Source organism: Trichomonas vaginalis, chromosome II (genome assembly GCF_026262505.1).
Source record: "Trichomonas vaginalis G3 chromosome II, whole genome shotgun sequence".
In the NCBI taxonomy this organism is placed as follows: Eukaryota; Parabasalia; order Trichomonadida; family Trichomonadidae; genus Trichomonas; species Trichomonas vaginalis.
This window is the reverse complement of record NC_067204.1, coordinates 24,036,467-24,050,987: the sequence shown is the minus strand read 5'-3', so window position 1 is coordinate 24,050,987 and position 14,521 is coordinate 24,036,467. Positions and strand designations below refer to the sequence as shown.

General features: G+C 31.3%; 9 protein-coding genes and 1 pseudogene across 10 annotated transcripts, besides 1 other annotated feature; 3 read left to right on the top strand and 7 right to left on the bottom strand.

Annotated features, from left to right (window-relative positions):
• Positions 1-43: 43 nt before the first annotated feature.
• On the bottom strand, positions 44-677 carry TVAGG3_0599960 (uncharacterized protein; the record flags this gene model as incomplete). Its single annotated transcript, XM_051239741.1, has 1 exon — positions 44-677. A coding segment is annotated over one exon (634 nt), but the record flags the coding sequence as incomplete, so codon positions are not given.
• A 306-nt stretch (positions 678-983) lies between these two features.
• Positions 984-1,220, bottom strand: TVAGG3_0599950 (N-acetylmuramoyl-l-alanine amidase family; the record flags this gene model as incomplete). The annotated part of the gene is made up of 1 exon (XM_051239740.1): positions 984-1,220. The coding sequence occupies one exon, from the start codon at positions 1,218-1,220 to the stop codon at positions 984-986; it is 237 nt and encodes a 78-aa protein (XP_051097564.1).
• Positions 1,221-3,033: 1,813 nt separating this feature from the next.
• Positions 3,034-4,512, top strand: TVAGG3_0599940 (ankyrin repeat and SOCS box-containing protein 4 family; the record flags this gene model as incomplete). The annotated part of the gene is made up of 1 exon (XM_001317617.1): positions 3,034-4,512. The coding sequence occupies one exon, from the start codon at positions 3,034-3,036 to the stop codon at positions 4,510-4,512; it is 1,479 nt and encodes a 492-aa protein (XP_001317652.1).
• Positions 4,513-5,166: 654 nt separating this feature from the next.
• Positions 5,167-6,001, bottom strand: TVAGG3_0599930 (uncharacterized protein; the record flags this gene model as incomplete). Its single annotated transcript, XM_001317616.2, has 1 exon — positions 5,245-5,991. The coding sequence occupies one exon, from the start codon at positions 5,989-5,991 to the stop codon at positions 5,245-5,247; it is 747 nt and encodes a 248-aa protein (XP_001317651.1).
• A 137-nt stretch (positions 6,002-6,138) lies between these two features.
• Positions 6,139-6,840, top strand: TVAGG3_0599920 (RNA-binding domain, RBD family-containing protein; the record flags this gene model as incomplete). The annotated part of the gene is made up of 1 exon (XM_001317615.1): positions 6,139-6,840. One exon carries the CDS (start codon positions 6,139-6,141, stop codon positions 6,838-6,840), a length of 702 nt encoding a protein of 233 aa, XP_001317650.1.
• Positions 6,841-6,950: 110 nt separating this feature from the next.
• On the bottom strand, positions 6,951-7,894 carry TVAGG3_0599910 (RNA-binding domain, RBD family-containing protein; the record flags this gene model as incomplete). Its single annotated transcript, XM_001317614.1, has 1 exon — positions 7,013-7,891. The coding sequence occupies one exon, from the start codon at positions 7,889-7,891 to the stop codon at positions 7,013-7,015; it is 879 nt and encodes a 292-aa protein (XP_001317649.1).
• Positions 7,895-8,163: 269 nt separating this feature from the next.
• TVAGG3_0599900 (microtubule anchoring) lies at positions 8,164-8,646 on the bottom strand (the record flags this gene model as incomplete). The annotated part of the gene is made up of 1 exon (XM_001317613.1): positions 8,164-8,646. One exon carries the CDS (start codon positions 8,644-8,646, stop codon positions 8,164-8,166), a length of 483 nt encoding a protein of 160 aa, XP_001317648.1.
• A 270-nt stretch (positions 8,647-8,916) lies between these two features.
• On the bottom strand, positions 8,917-9,735 carry TVAGG3_0599890 (ankyrin repeat protein family; the record flags this gene model as incomplete). The annotated part of the gene is made up of 1 exon (XM_001317612.2): positions 8,917-9,735. A coding segment is annotated over one exon (819 nt), but the record flags the coding sequence as incomplete, so codon positions are not given.
• A 418-nt stretch (positions 9,736-10,153) lies between these two features.
• Positions 10,154-11,452: a mobile genetic element.
• Positions 10,234-11,357, bottom strand: TVAGG3_0599880 (annotated as a pseudogene). The gene has a single exon. A coding segment is annotated over exon 1 (1,124 nt).
• Positions 11,453-13,205: 1,753 nt separating the features above from the next.
• Positions 13,206-14,489, top strand: TVAGG3_0599860 (negative regulation of mitochondrial outer membrane permeabilization protein; the record flags this gene model as incomplete). Its single annotated transcript, XM_001317610.2, has 1 exon — positions 13,237-14,406. One exon carries the CDS (start codon positions 13,237-13,239, stop codon positions 14,404-14,406), a length of 1,170 nt encoding a protein of 389 aa, XP_001317645.1.
• Positions 14,490-14,521: the final 32 nt, after the last annotated feature.

Sequence of the window (14,521 nt, the reverse complement as noted above, 5' to 3'; positions counted from 1 at the left end):
ACTAAAGTATCCCTGAAAACATAATATTTAAGAATGATTTCACCAAATGATTTAGGATAATCATCGAACGCCTGAAATGCTAACAAATCATTTACCGGAATAATCATATCAAAAGTGACATCAACTTCTTCATTTGCTTTCTTGAAAACTTCTGAAGGGTCAATATATTTACCACATACTGAGTTATCATATTTTTGAACATTATTATATAACGAATGAACAAACTTTTTAACTTTCCTTTCTGATTTTGGTTTATATGTTGCAAATGCGAAAGATTCACGGGCGCAATCCATCTGAAGATAACCAGCATCACCTCTTTCGGTTTCTACTTCTAATTGTTTAAAGCTTTGATTTGATGATTTGTAACCAACGAATAAACGCATGCATTTAAAAGCAGCATCACATGTGAAAGCTTTATTTGAAACTAGAGTTGCTTTAACTTTGCGTTTAATATATGTGTCACCTAATTGGTTCACATCATGAGCCGGATTTGTAATTCTTAAATGAGTTTGTTTATCATCAAAATATGGAGCATCAGAGTCATAGCATGAACTTTCAAGTTCTCTATAATATCTTCTTCCATCATTCTTTGCGAATATTTCATTTATCTTTTCGAATGAATGAAACACATTTCCATTAATCGGTTTGGTGTTTGGCACCAAATAGTTAGTCGTCATTTATTAATAAATAAAAAATCAAAATTAAAAGATGAAAATGAATTTTTAATTTTAATGAAATAATCAACTATGGCTGCAGGATTCTTTAAAAAGTTATGGGATAAAGTAAAAAGAGGAGCGCATAAAGTTTGGGAAGGGATTAAGAAAGGAGCAAATTGGATATTTAAGAATAAAGAAGCAATTAGTGACGTTGCTGAACAAATAGCACCTAATGTTCCGGTAAGGGAAGTATTAAATAAAGGAGATAAGGTTTATCGTCGACTACAACCGATATTGAGATAAAAATAATATTTATTTATTTTTCCACTACTTTCCTCCTATTTTATTAAGTATTCCTTCAGCAATTCCACCAACTGCGTTACCTGCTTGTGCTCCCATCGCTGGATTACCTGCTTTAGCACCTAATACTCCTCCTATGATAGTTCCTGCCGTTTTCGCTACTGGTGCCAAAAAGTTTGCAACGGGTTTAATAATCTTTTGATGAACCCAACTTGCAGCTTTCTTAATTCCTTCCCATAATTTTTTAAAGAATCCTGCCGCCATCTCTGATTTAATATTAATTAAAAAATATATTTCATCACTTATATTCTAATTTTTATTTAATGATAAATGAAACCGATTTTAAAAATAAATGAAACAGAGAAGGAAGAAATAAATGAAAGTGAAGATGTTCAACAAAAAATAAACGTTGTTAAACCAATTACTGAAATAAAAATTTTTTCATCTGTTGAAGAATTTAATGATTATTATGCTAATAATAAAAAATTATTTGAAGAATTGACAACGTGTAAATTGAATAAAATGTTTAAAGTTGAGGACAGAGTCCAAGACCCGGAGGGTCATGGATTCAAAATTTCAAAAATAAAAGGGGTGGTTAGTTTGAAATCTATTCCTCAATCAAGAATCACCTCATTAATGAAAATAGATGATTTAACAAAAAGAATAGAAATTATTGAAGAGCGAATAAATCAAATTATTGATTTCATAAATTCAAATAATCATTAGTTTCTTAAAGTTCAATGTTGAACTCATCAAATTCATCTTCATCATCATTACCTTTAGTGAGTTTATTTACTCTTTCAACTTTATCTTTTGATAGTCTTTCGTTTAATTTTTTCTGAAGTTTTTCGTTACCAAGTTCTAAAATTTTACATGGATGATATTTAAATCCGTTAAATTCTTTTTCCTCAGTTTTAATCATTAATCTACAAAGAACTTTAGTGAAAAGGTTTTGTTGTTTAAACCACTTATCCTTAATATTTGTTATAAATTCAATATCCGGAATTAATTCCCAAATTTTTGAATTTTCGATTAATTTACCATCAAATGCAAAAGCAATAGGTTTAATATTAAACTTACCTTTATAATATAAACTTTCTATGCAATCATCAAAATAAACGTCTACTTGTTTAACATGGGTGAGAATTGGTGAAAGTTTATTCATTAATTGATTCACAGTCACGAATTTTGATTCACTCATTTTCATACGAATTAAAAAAATAAATTATTCAAAAAATGTAAGACATGAATTTTTAAAGTTTATTTTTTTATTTTTTTATTTTTTTTATTTCATTATGTATGGGTTTAGTGAAAATTTCTTACGATTCTGAAAATTTTTAAATCTTGATTTATTCAAAAACGTAAGAATAAAAACCGTAAAAATCATACATTTTTTACTTCATATGTAAAAAAAAATGATACAAAATCGCTCAAAAATGTATGAATTCTTACGTTTACAAAAAAAGTCACAAAACCCGCAATATATACTACTAATGTAGATTTATAAATTTTCAAAATATTGTTTATATTTATCTTCTCGAACACTTGTATAGCAACAAACTACATAGGTATATCATAGATTTCAAAGATTTGCTTGATTTTTAAAGATTCTTATAATGGTGTATTGAAAGGTTTGAACAGATCAAAGCGACATTCATTTTTTGTGCCAAACAGACCTTGTATAGCAGATTACAGGCATTCAAAATTGCTATGCAAACGCAATATAAATTAAAGAATTAAGGAAATGTGAAACCTTTATATAGGCTATATATAGTCAGTGTATTTGATTTAAATAAAATCTAAGATTATCTGAAAAGCTAAATTTTAAAATCTTTTAAGTATATTGATGAATACCATACTGGTTTTGACTTAACTATTGTTATTGCATCATTCCATACCTATAAACCTTATCAACGTTCATAAATTAATTCTTAAATCTTTGGGGTCCTAATATTCCACATGTGTAATATAGGTTTTTGTCTCCTAATGAATAATGAAGATGTTTAACATGAATATTAAAATATTTCGGATTTAAAATTAGATAATGTCTTGATTTGACCTTGATCCTTTCAAAAGCATGGAACTGCAAAGTAAGTATGCACACTACATCAATATATATAATGCGTTGTATCAGCTGAAAACGGAAAATGAAGAAGAATTAAATAAGTTTTATAATGTGATCAAAACAGAGTTAATTGATTCAAAGAAACATCTACCCCAAAATATAATCAGGGATATTTTAAACATCATTCCGTACAATAATCGCTATACAAAGTCATATTTGACTCTTGCCAAGCTCATAACTGATGAATATCATGTAACAGAAGTCAGAGAAATTTCAAATATTTCTAACTTCCTATTTTACAAAGTATATGGAATTAAATTAGACAAATTTGCGGATTTCGGGAAAAATATTTATCAAAGTCTCGATAAACATATAAAAGACAAGATTTATCGAGCAATTATGTATAATGAGAAAGAAAAATTCATCTCATTCACTGAAAAAGAAGGATTTAATAAAGATAAAGAACTTAAAAGCGAATTATATCCAGAATCTGAAAAAGGATATTCATTACTTGAATTATGTTGTTACCACGGAGCAGTTGATTGTTTCAAGTTATTAAGAACGAAATTTAACTCAGAAATAACTGAAAGATGTCTCGAATTATCATTTTTAGGCAGAAATCAAGAGATCATGATGGAATGTTTGAAATTTCACAAACCAAATAATGAATGCATGAAATACGCAATTATTTCACACAACATTGATTTTGTTACATACTTGATGAATGAATACAAATTGAAGATTAATATATCTTTTTGCGCCTATTATAAGAATCTTAGCGCATTTTTGGTTTATTTCGATAAAACTTATGATATTAACAATTGTTTAAATTATTCAGGTCAATTTGATATACCATCTCTTTGTGAACATTTCCTTTCGCTTGGCGCGAATGTTAACACAAAAAATGATAACGGAGAAACAGCTCTTCATACCGCCGCACTTAAAAATTATAAAGAAACAGCCGAAGTTCTTCTTTCACATGGTGCAAATATCAATGAAAAATGTTTTATTGGAGAAACTGCTCTTCATAAAGCAACAAAAAATCACAGTATTGAAACAGCCGAGCTTCTGATTTTGCATGGGGCAAATATCAACATAAAAGATAAAGAAGGAAAAACTGCTCTTCATGATGCTGCCTATGAAAATAATAAAGAAATAGCCGAACTTCTTATTTCACATGGCGCAAAAATCAATGAAAAAAACAAAGATGGAAAAGCCGCTCTTCATATAACAGCATGGAAAAACAGTAAAGAAACCGCTGAAATTCTTATTTTACATGGCGCAAATGTCAATGAAAAAGATGAATTTGGAGAAACAGCTCTTCATAAAGCAGCATTTCATAATAGTAAAGAAACTGCCGAACTTCTTCTTTCACATGGTGCAAATATCAATGAAAAAGATAGATATGGAAATACTCCTCTTTCATTTGCAAATTCTAATAATAACATAGAAACTGCCAAAATTATTCGTTCATATGGTGCCAAATCATAATATTTCTATATATTATGATTTTCTTTTTTTTCCCTGATATTTTCGAAGATGGATTTCATTAAACGTAAAAATTAATATTCATAACTATTGTTTCTGACAATAATTACACTTTTTGGCATTTTTGGGAGGCGTCGTGCCCATATACGGATATGTTCTAGAAGTAGATAATAGATTAATTTATTATTTCTTTCTATCTTATTTAATCTAGATTTCCCATTCATCTGATTACTTGTTACGAGGAAATCTGTCATTGTATATTCAAGATGGAAAATTTGGTATATAAAGAGAGAATGACAGAAAATGTGTAGGTAAACCCTTAATGGTTCACCATCTTAGTTTATACTGATATCGAATGATATTTTTATGAATAAACGTATACACAGCATACATTGACCATACTCTATCTTTTCTCTATTTCAAACTCTAAAAAAGATCTTTGGAAGATGGCTCAAGTTATAGATAGCGTATATCTTTGAAAACTAAATTCCTGATCCCTTAAGCGTGCACTTACAATTTTCTGCAATTCTCTCAATTTTTATCATACTCTCTTTTCCTGTTTGACTGAAAAATCATACCGTTAAAGTGAGTAATGTATTAAAGTTTATAGTTCTCACTTTTTCCTACACCTTTGGTTCGCAAAAAAAAAATCTTGAGAGATAATTCCAGATTCTTGTATAAAAATGCAGTTTAATAATAATATAAACAAAATAATGTATGTAACTCGTATAAATATCACATAAATTGGTAAATATTTCCATCTTCTGGTTCCATTTCACCCAAAATTTGAACCAATTCATCATATATTGCCATGTCAAATCTGATATGGTTAATTTCATTTGTCATGTCAGTTCCTGAGATTAATTCCCACATTGCGAAAGAAAAAGCTTTTTGGAAGATTTCTGGAGCCTTAGAGAGCTTATCTAGGTTACGTACATCTAAGTTAACGAAATAAAAGTTGATTTCTGGTACATCTTTCAATGTAATATTAATTTGCTTCAAACCAGCTTGAACGATGTCTTTGACAACCTTCTGTTTGTAGTTTAGTTCTTGGAGTGGCGATCCTGGTATATCACCTACCCACATCTCAATTTCATTGAGTATTTCTGAGAAATCTCCAGTTCTAACTTGTGCTCCTTCAACTCTGTCTGAATGGAAGCATGTAAGTTTCTTAGGTGGACGCTGATCTGTAAATTTTTCGACGATTTTGCCAATTGGGTTCCTTTTTTCAGCTTTATTTTTGGAAAATACTTGTTGGAACTTCTTAAAGCATGCTTTTGAGCAGAATATTGGTTCTGTAACGATTTTCTTTTGATGTGGGATCTTATTTGAGCATCTAGGATAACCACATAAATCTTCATTATTTCTTTCACACATTAAATCCATAAAAACAGATTTATCGCGTAGAGCTGGATCATCCCAAGTTGCATCATCAATGATTGGCTTTACAAATGCATCTATTAACTCTAGAGATACAGCCATTTTTAAAAAGAACGATTATTTTTTTGTGAACAAAATTTTTACAAAATTGTTTTCTAGATTATAAATTAATAATAGATTTAATATCATTTTTATCATGAAAGCTAAAAGTGAAAATTGAAAAGGTTTGTTTGCAAATTTCATCCAAGAATGACTTCGAATAATAATGATCAATATGATCAAAATGGACCAATGGATGACGACCAACAACAGGATAAAGGAGATTATAATCAGAACCCAAATAATGGCGATGCTGATCAGCCAGAAGAAGTTTATCAATCTTTCTTCGGACCTCCAGTAAACGGAAGAAAAGAAGACACTCAAGCTTTAATCCTTCGTGAAGGATTTACAGGAATGTACAATCTTCAAGTTTACGACAAGCATTGTTTCGTTCGTTTTCATACAAAATCAGAATTCGAAGCATTTAACAAACACTTCGATAATTTCGTTTATGAAGGCGTTAAAATGTTCGCAACAGAATCTAAAAAACGCTTAATTCAATATCCACCATGCACAAGAATTTGCGTTTCTAATTTTGGCAGAAAGCGTCCAACAGATAGAGAGCTTTATTTCAAAATGTCACCTTACGGATATGTTAAGCACATTTCTATGAAGCAAAGATATGCGTTTGTTGACTTTGATACTGTAGAAGATGCTAAAGCTGTAATGGAAGCTTTAGGACCAAACTCAAACCAACAGGATTTCCATATGTCATTAGAATACTGCCAGGAAGCCCCTAAAACAGATTTCACAGGAATGGTTTTGCCTTTGACCGAAATTTTCAAACCAGACCACGAATTTTGGCAAAAATTAGTAAGTACCATTCAAGGCCGTAGCAAAGCTTACAATTAAACTCAAAAATATAAATGTATTTTGTCTATATAATTCATCAACTTAGTTTTAAATAAATTCGAGTTTGTTTAATAGAGAAATATATAAATTTATGTTTAATAGTCTGAATTAAACAATAAAAATTAAAATGTAAAAATTTATTATTTATTATTCAACATTTTATGTAGAACTATTATATCCTTTGGTTGCGTGAACTCAAGAAACGTTGCTTGTCGACAAAGAATGTCTTAAATTTGGAATGACCCAATTTGATTCCGTTTAAGAGCATGCAGCAGGCTTTGTTGATTTCTTCTGACTCCATTGATATGATATATGTAACTGACTCGCCATCCTGGACTTCTTGGAATGATTTGATATTTCCATAGTCGGATAACAATGATTTGAGGCTTTCGGCATCTAATGCGCCACGTACAGCAAAGAAATCTTGGTAAGCATTGGAGTAAAATGAACGGCAGAGGACGCTCTGTGAATTTATTATTTGTTGGTTCAAAGTTTGGACTGCAAAGCTAGCTGATGTCTCTTGCTCAAAGTAAGCAATGAAATAAGTAATGTTTTTAGCTTTTAACTCTCTGACAAGTGTAATTGTGCCAAATTGTCTTAACATTTGTCTCAAGTCGTCTGCAGAGCCGTTGAAATTACCTATGTAAACTAATGGGGTCCTGCCGCTCTTAAATTTGATCAGTTCTAAACGATCAAGAGAGTGAATATTCATGAATTGCTCGTATTCAGACCTTGTCTTAAAAGCACAAATTTGGTTAATTTTTTCTTTTTCAAGTAAGTTTAATTGTGATATTGGAACTTCTTTGGAAAATTCAATTGAAGAAATACCTAAATTTTCGCCATTTGGATGCTTGAAAATCGTAATATCATCGATTTCAACTCTTAGCGTGTCTTCAACAGTATTTTGAAGTTCGAATGCTCTCTTCTGATTTAATGGATGTTGATAAATTACGATATATTTACAAACGGGTCCTAAATCTTTGTTTAGCTCATCTGTATAGCTTGTTGTGGTATCAATAGAATCGTTCAATGTAAATATTGTTCCATTCATTTCCGATTTGTCAAATTTTATTGCCTAAAAAAATATTGCCAATATTTATTGATTAAAGACTCTGCGTTTCTTTGTTTCATACAGATTCAACTTTATGCTCCAAAAGAAACTTTTTCGGAGCAATATGTTAATAATTTTTCTGAAATCAGGTAAATGTATTAAACTTTGATCCAAAATTAGTAAAATATTTTCTTACTCGATAACAAGTGTTTATAAAAGAAAGTACAAACAAATAAGAATGAGTTTTATGATAGAAATAAACAAATATCATATTATTTGGATGATTTGATTTCAAAGAATCCTTCATTATCGGAATCATCGTAGTATAAAGGTTTAGCATTGATTTTTTGCTTCTCAGGACTGCTCGGTTCTGAATCTGGCGTTTCCTGGGAAATATTACTTCCTTTTCTACTATTAGGATCAGCAAGTGAATAAAGAAGAGGAACTGATTTGTTTGGTATTATTTCTAAACTATGAGCAAGAAATTCTCTATTCATTGGATCAATTGGTTGGCCAGTTTCGTGTAAAAAGACTGATAATGAATTTGAATATCCATTAAATTGCATGTATTCTCGAATTAACTCATTGATTATAAAATTTTCTTTACAAAGGGGAATCTGATTATGATTTTGTTGGTCTTCTGTTAGAATTCTATATATTTCTGCACGAATCTGAGCAGTGATTTGTCCCAATTTTCCTGTTTCCCTCAATGAGGCAACAACAGCATCATTTAAATCGCCAAGTGAAACAGACATTTTTAGTGAACGTTTAAAAATTTCAACGCTTTCAAGAGATTTTGCATGCTTCACAAATATAATAAAATCCTATTCTCTTTATAGAATCTCTCTTAATATTTGTTATTCCGAGAAACGAAAATACTTTTTCTAATGAGAAGTAGGTAGGTAGAAACAGAATTTTGATTAATAATTAAAGGTCGTCCCGAGATAATATATAGGAAAAAATGTTTTATATTTAGAATCAATGGGAATTAAGAATTATCATTTTTTTTATTATTTCTCATGAAATTAATCTTCGAAAATATCAGAAAAAGAAAGATAAGTTTTCCCATCATTATTTTGTTCATTAATATTTACATCATGTGAAATAAGAGATTTAATATTACATGCTGCAATATCAAGAGCAGTTTTCCCATCATTATCTTTTTCATTGATATTTATACCATGTGAAATAAAAATTTTGATTATTCCTGGACATTCATAATATGCTGCAAAATGAAGAGCAGTTTTTCCACCATTATCTTTTTCATTGATATTTGCACCATGTGAAATAAGAAGTTCAGCTATTTCATCATTATTTTTCCATATTGCAGTATGAAGAGCAGTTTTTCCTCTTTCATCTTTTTCATTGATATTTATACCATGAGAAATAAGAAGTTCAGTTGTTTCTTTAGAATAATTAGTTGCTGCGGCATGAAGAGCGGTTTGTCCATCATTATCTTTTTCATTGATATTTATACCATGTAAAATAAGGAGTTCGGTTGATTCTTTACAACCTTTCTCAGCTGCATGATGAAGAGCGGTTTTTCCTCTCTCATCTTTTTCATTGATATTTGCACCATGTGAAATAAGAAGTTCTGCTATTTCTATACAATTATTCTCTGCTGCATGATGAAGAGCGGTTTTTCCTTCAATATCTTTTTCATTGATATTTGCACCATGTGAAATAAGAAGTTCGGCTGTTTCTTTACAATTATACCGTGCTGCAATATGAAGAGCAGTTTTTCCTCTTTCATCTTTTTCATTGATATTTGCACCATATAAAATAAGAAGTTCGGCTGTTTCTTTACAATTATAACGTGCTGCAATATGAAGAGCGGCTTGCCCATAACTTCTTTTTTCATCGATTTTTGGATCATGTGAAATAAGAAGTTCGGCTATTTCTTTATAATTATAACGTTCTGGGATATAAAGAGCCGTTTTCCCCTGTTTATCTTTTTCATTGATATTAATACCATGTGAAATAAGAAGTTCGGCTATTTCTTTATGATTATAACTTGCTGCAATATGAAGAGCTGTTTGTCCATCTTTATCTTTATCATTGATATTTATGCCATGTGAAATAAGAAGTTCAGCCGTTTCTTTGCTATTATTATATGCTGCATAATGAAGAGTTGTTTGCCCATCTTTATCTTTTTCATTGATATTTGCACCATGTAAAATAAGAAGTTCGGCAATTTCTTTACAATTATTAATTGCTGCTTCTTGAAGAGCAGAATACCCATTATATCCTTTTTCATTAATATAGGGTGTCCAAAGGTGTGTTTAGCACAAACCTGAATACTGCGAATAGAAATAAACAAGTTACATATATATAAAGTTTATTTAAATATAATCACCATTGGATTCAATCACGCGTTCGCAGCGATCGATCCAGGCTTGAAAGACACGCTTTAAATCATCATGAGAAAATTGCTCAAATTGCTCTCTTACAAAATTTTCAAGATCATCTGGACTCGCGAATTCGCGTCCTTCAGCTCTCTTTTTTAGCGTGCCGAATAAATAAAAGTCAGAGGGTGCAATATCAGGTGAATAAATTGGGTTTGGAACAACTTTGACATTGTTTTCCACCAGTAATTCATTACCTTATGACTTTTGTGAACTCTTGAATTATCAAAATGAATTGCAAACTTTTGTTTTTGTTGTTTGGATTTCTCAAACTCATCAGAATTGATAATTTGAGTAAGAACATTGTCAATTAGATACTGAGCATTCATCGTATTAGGTTTTTGAAGAATATCAATTGCGATGATGTCATTCACGCCCCAAAAAACCGACAACATCATCATTGGTGTGTCATTTTTTTTCTTCGGGAATGTTTGCGGATTTTCATCCTTCGGGATCCACATGATTTTGGCTTCTGTTGCATATTGAAACCAAGACTCGTCCCCTGTTACTAAAAAGCGAAACTTTTGGATTGATAGCACCCAATATAGAGAGGAGCTCTTTCGAAGATTGGACTCTAGATTTTTTTTGAACTGAATTAAGGTTGTGCGGACCAACGTGTATACGCTAGTTTGTAGTTCAAATAATTGTGCAGATAATAACTGACTGTTGTACGTGGTATCTTTGTCATCTCCTCTATCCTTCTGAGTGATGCTCTTGGGTCTTCATCTAGCGCTTGAAGAATTGCTTTGATTTTTCTTTGATCCGGCGATTTTTTTGTCAATTTTTATGATGGGCGCCTTTTTGTTCATGAAGTGATACATCCTAACATGATACGTTACAGTGGAATAGCTAGGAGCATCCATACCGAAGCATTTTACCAATGTCTCGTAGATTTTTTTACAGTCTTTGCATTTTTTTGCAAGAGCGAGGATGTTTTCTTTATGATTCATTAAAAAAATGAAAAAAATCCCGCCAAAATTTCCCGCGAAACCGCCTCTTGTCTCAAAATTCATTTTATATCCCGGCATGGCGCCAAAATACAACATACTCATCATATACATATATTCATATTTTTATTATATATTTATAATCAGCATATATCTCCTTTAATAGTCTCATATAGAGCGCTGTGCTAAACGCACCTTTGGACACCCTATATTTGCACCATGTAAAATAAGAAGTTCGGCAATTTCTTTACAATTATAACCTACTGCAATATGAAGAGTAGTTTGTCCACCATTATCTTTTTCATCGATATTTGCACCATATGATATAAGAAGTTCAACTATTTCTTTACTATTATAAGCTGTTGCAATATGAAGAGCAGTTTGTCCGAATTTATAAAATCTACCTAGTGAATTTAAACCAATATTTTCTTTTGTAAATTTTATATTGACATTGGCACCAAGTGAAAGGAAGTATTCGCAAAGGGATGATATGCCAAACATCAATGAGAAAATAAAACATTTGTTAATATGCCAAATATCATTAGTTTGATCGAAATATACTAAAAATGATTCAAGATTATTATAATCTGCGCAAACTCCCAAATTGATTTCAATATCGTATTCATTCATCAAGAATGTGACAAAATCAATGTTGTGTGAAACAATTGCATATGTCATGCAAAGTTCATCTGGTGTTTGATATTTCAAACATTCACTCATGATCTCTGGATTTCTTCCTAAAAATGAAAATTCTAGACATTCTTTAGTTATTTCTGAGTTAAATTTCGTTCTTAATAACTTGAAACAATCAACTGCTCCGTGGTAACAGCATAATTCAAGTAATGAATATTCATGATAAGAATCTGGATATAAACTACTTTCAAGTTTTTGATCTTTATCAAATCCATGTCCTTCTGTGAATATTATGAATGTTTTCAAGTCATTATACATAATTGCTTTATATATTGTATCATCTGTGTGAATTTCAAGATTTTTAAGATCACCTTTTACAAAGTCATCATCTTTGGCTAATTTAATTCCATATTGTTTATAAAACAGGAAGATTGAAGTACGTTTAGCATTGTAGGCCTCTTCCACATGATATTCATCAGAAATGAATTTGGCAAGAATCAAATATGACTTTGAATAGCGATTATTATACGGAATTATATTTAAAATATCTTCCATAATCCTTTTTGGCATATATTTCTTTGAATCGATCAATTCTGTTTTGATCTTTTTGTAAATTTGCTTTAATTCTTCTTCTTTGTCAGTTTTCAGCTGATACAATGCATTATATGAATCGATGTGATATTTATAGATACTTCGTAGTTCGATAAATTTATTTGGATGAATGTCTTGTTCGGACATCAATAATTTTTTAGGACACATTTGCATATTTTTTTTCTTACAAATATCTTTTAAATTCATTAGAAGAAATGAATAATATGTTAAACATGTGAAAAACAATGGTCTCAAAGATTTCGGAAATAATTTATGAACATTAATACAGTTCAAAGATATGAAATGACATAATAACAATAGAGAAGTCGAGATCTTTAGGTCCCATTATACAAGATTGTATGTTCTTAATATGATTAAAGAACAGAAAGAATTTTTCAATAGATTTTAATGCAATTGCTATAAGTCATAGTGCGATATCTCATGACTTTCATAAAAATGTGTCGTACATGACTTTCATAAATATTATGGAAATGGAAATGGTCCTGGACTCGAATTGCACCATTACATTAGTTCCCTGCTCATCGATGTATCACAATGATTGTTCACAACATAGTTCCGATTCTAACTCTGTCAAATAATCTCATGATTTATCAAAATTTGTAATAATAGACATCTCACTTATCTCATGCATATGGAAGAGATCAAAATGAAAGTGAGGAGTTATCGAATTTGTTAACCGAAAATCCTATCGTTGATTCTTTGAAAACGATGAAATTTGATTGCGGTTTCACATTGAATTTTAAAGAGAATGGTGAATACTAAAGCTCCGCGCTGGCAACAAATCTATGCCATTCCCGGTATGCTGATTTTCGGTACTGCCACTGTCGTTACACAGAAATTTTTGTTCGAACAACAAGGCCAAGGCAGTGCAAAGTATGGCTATCACGGATTCCATAAGCCATGGTTCCAAACAGACACAATGTTCATGGGTATGACTCTTTCTCTCTTAGCTTATTTAATTCTCGGAAAGAAGGACCGCAAGGAAACTAATTCCGAAGTTCAAGAAACAAAGAAATGCAATTGGAAGTTAATTTTCGGCGGTGCTCTCCCAGCTATTTGCGATCTTTCAGCTACTTCTCTTATGAACGTTCAACTTCTTTACATACAAGCTTCTGTTTGGCAGATGCTTCGTGGTTCAATGGTTATTTTCTCATCCCTCTTCTGCGCATTCATCCTTAAACGTCCACACTTCCCATACATGTGGTGGTCAATCCTTGCTGTCGTTATTGCTCTTACAGTTGTCGGTGTTGCTTGTGTATGCTCAACAGGCGCTGGCAAGGAAGGTGTTTCACAAGGCAGAGTTATTATGGCCGTCTTCTTAACAATTGTTGCCCAAATTATTCAGGCATCTCAACTTGTCATCGAAGACTTCATTCTCCACGACTTAGATACTCACCCTCTCCAACTCGTTGGCCTTAAGGGCTTCTGGGGTTGGGTCCTTTGCACATCAATCTGCTTCCCAATTGTCCAATTTACACATTCTGAAGAAGGCAATGGTGTCCACGAAGACTTAATCGATACATTCGCAATGCTTAAGAGCAACAGTATCATTTTGGTTTTCATTGTCCTTTACATTGTTTTCATTTTACTTTATAACATCGGTGGAATGCTTGTTACAAACGTTTTCTCCGCTGTTCACCGTACAATTCTCGAAGGTCTTCGTACACTCTGCATCTGGGGCGTCCAGCTCATCCTCTACTACGCAATGCATAACAATCATCCATCAATTGGCGAACCATGGACAAGATGGAGCTTCCTCCAACTTGCCGGCTTCAGCCTTCTCTTCACTGGATCATTAATGTACAATAAGATCATCAGACTTCCATGTTTTACATATCCAGACGATATTGATATAATGAAGTCATCCCAACCTCTTCTTTCCTCTACAAATGATCAATCTTCATCTGTGAAGATATAAATTATCTCATAAAATACGTCTATAAATTTATAATTTTATGTATTTTTTTTACTTTTTTTTTGAAACACTACTTTAAATAGTTTTGTCTATGGCGAATTCTACATCTATTAATTGA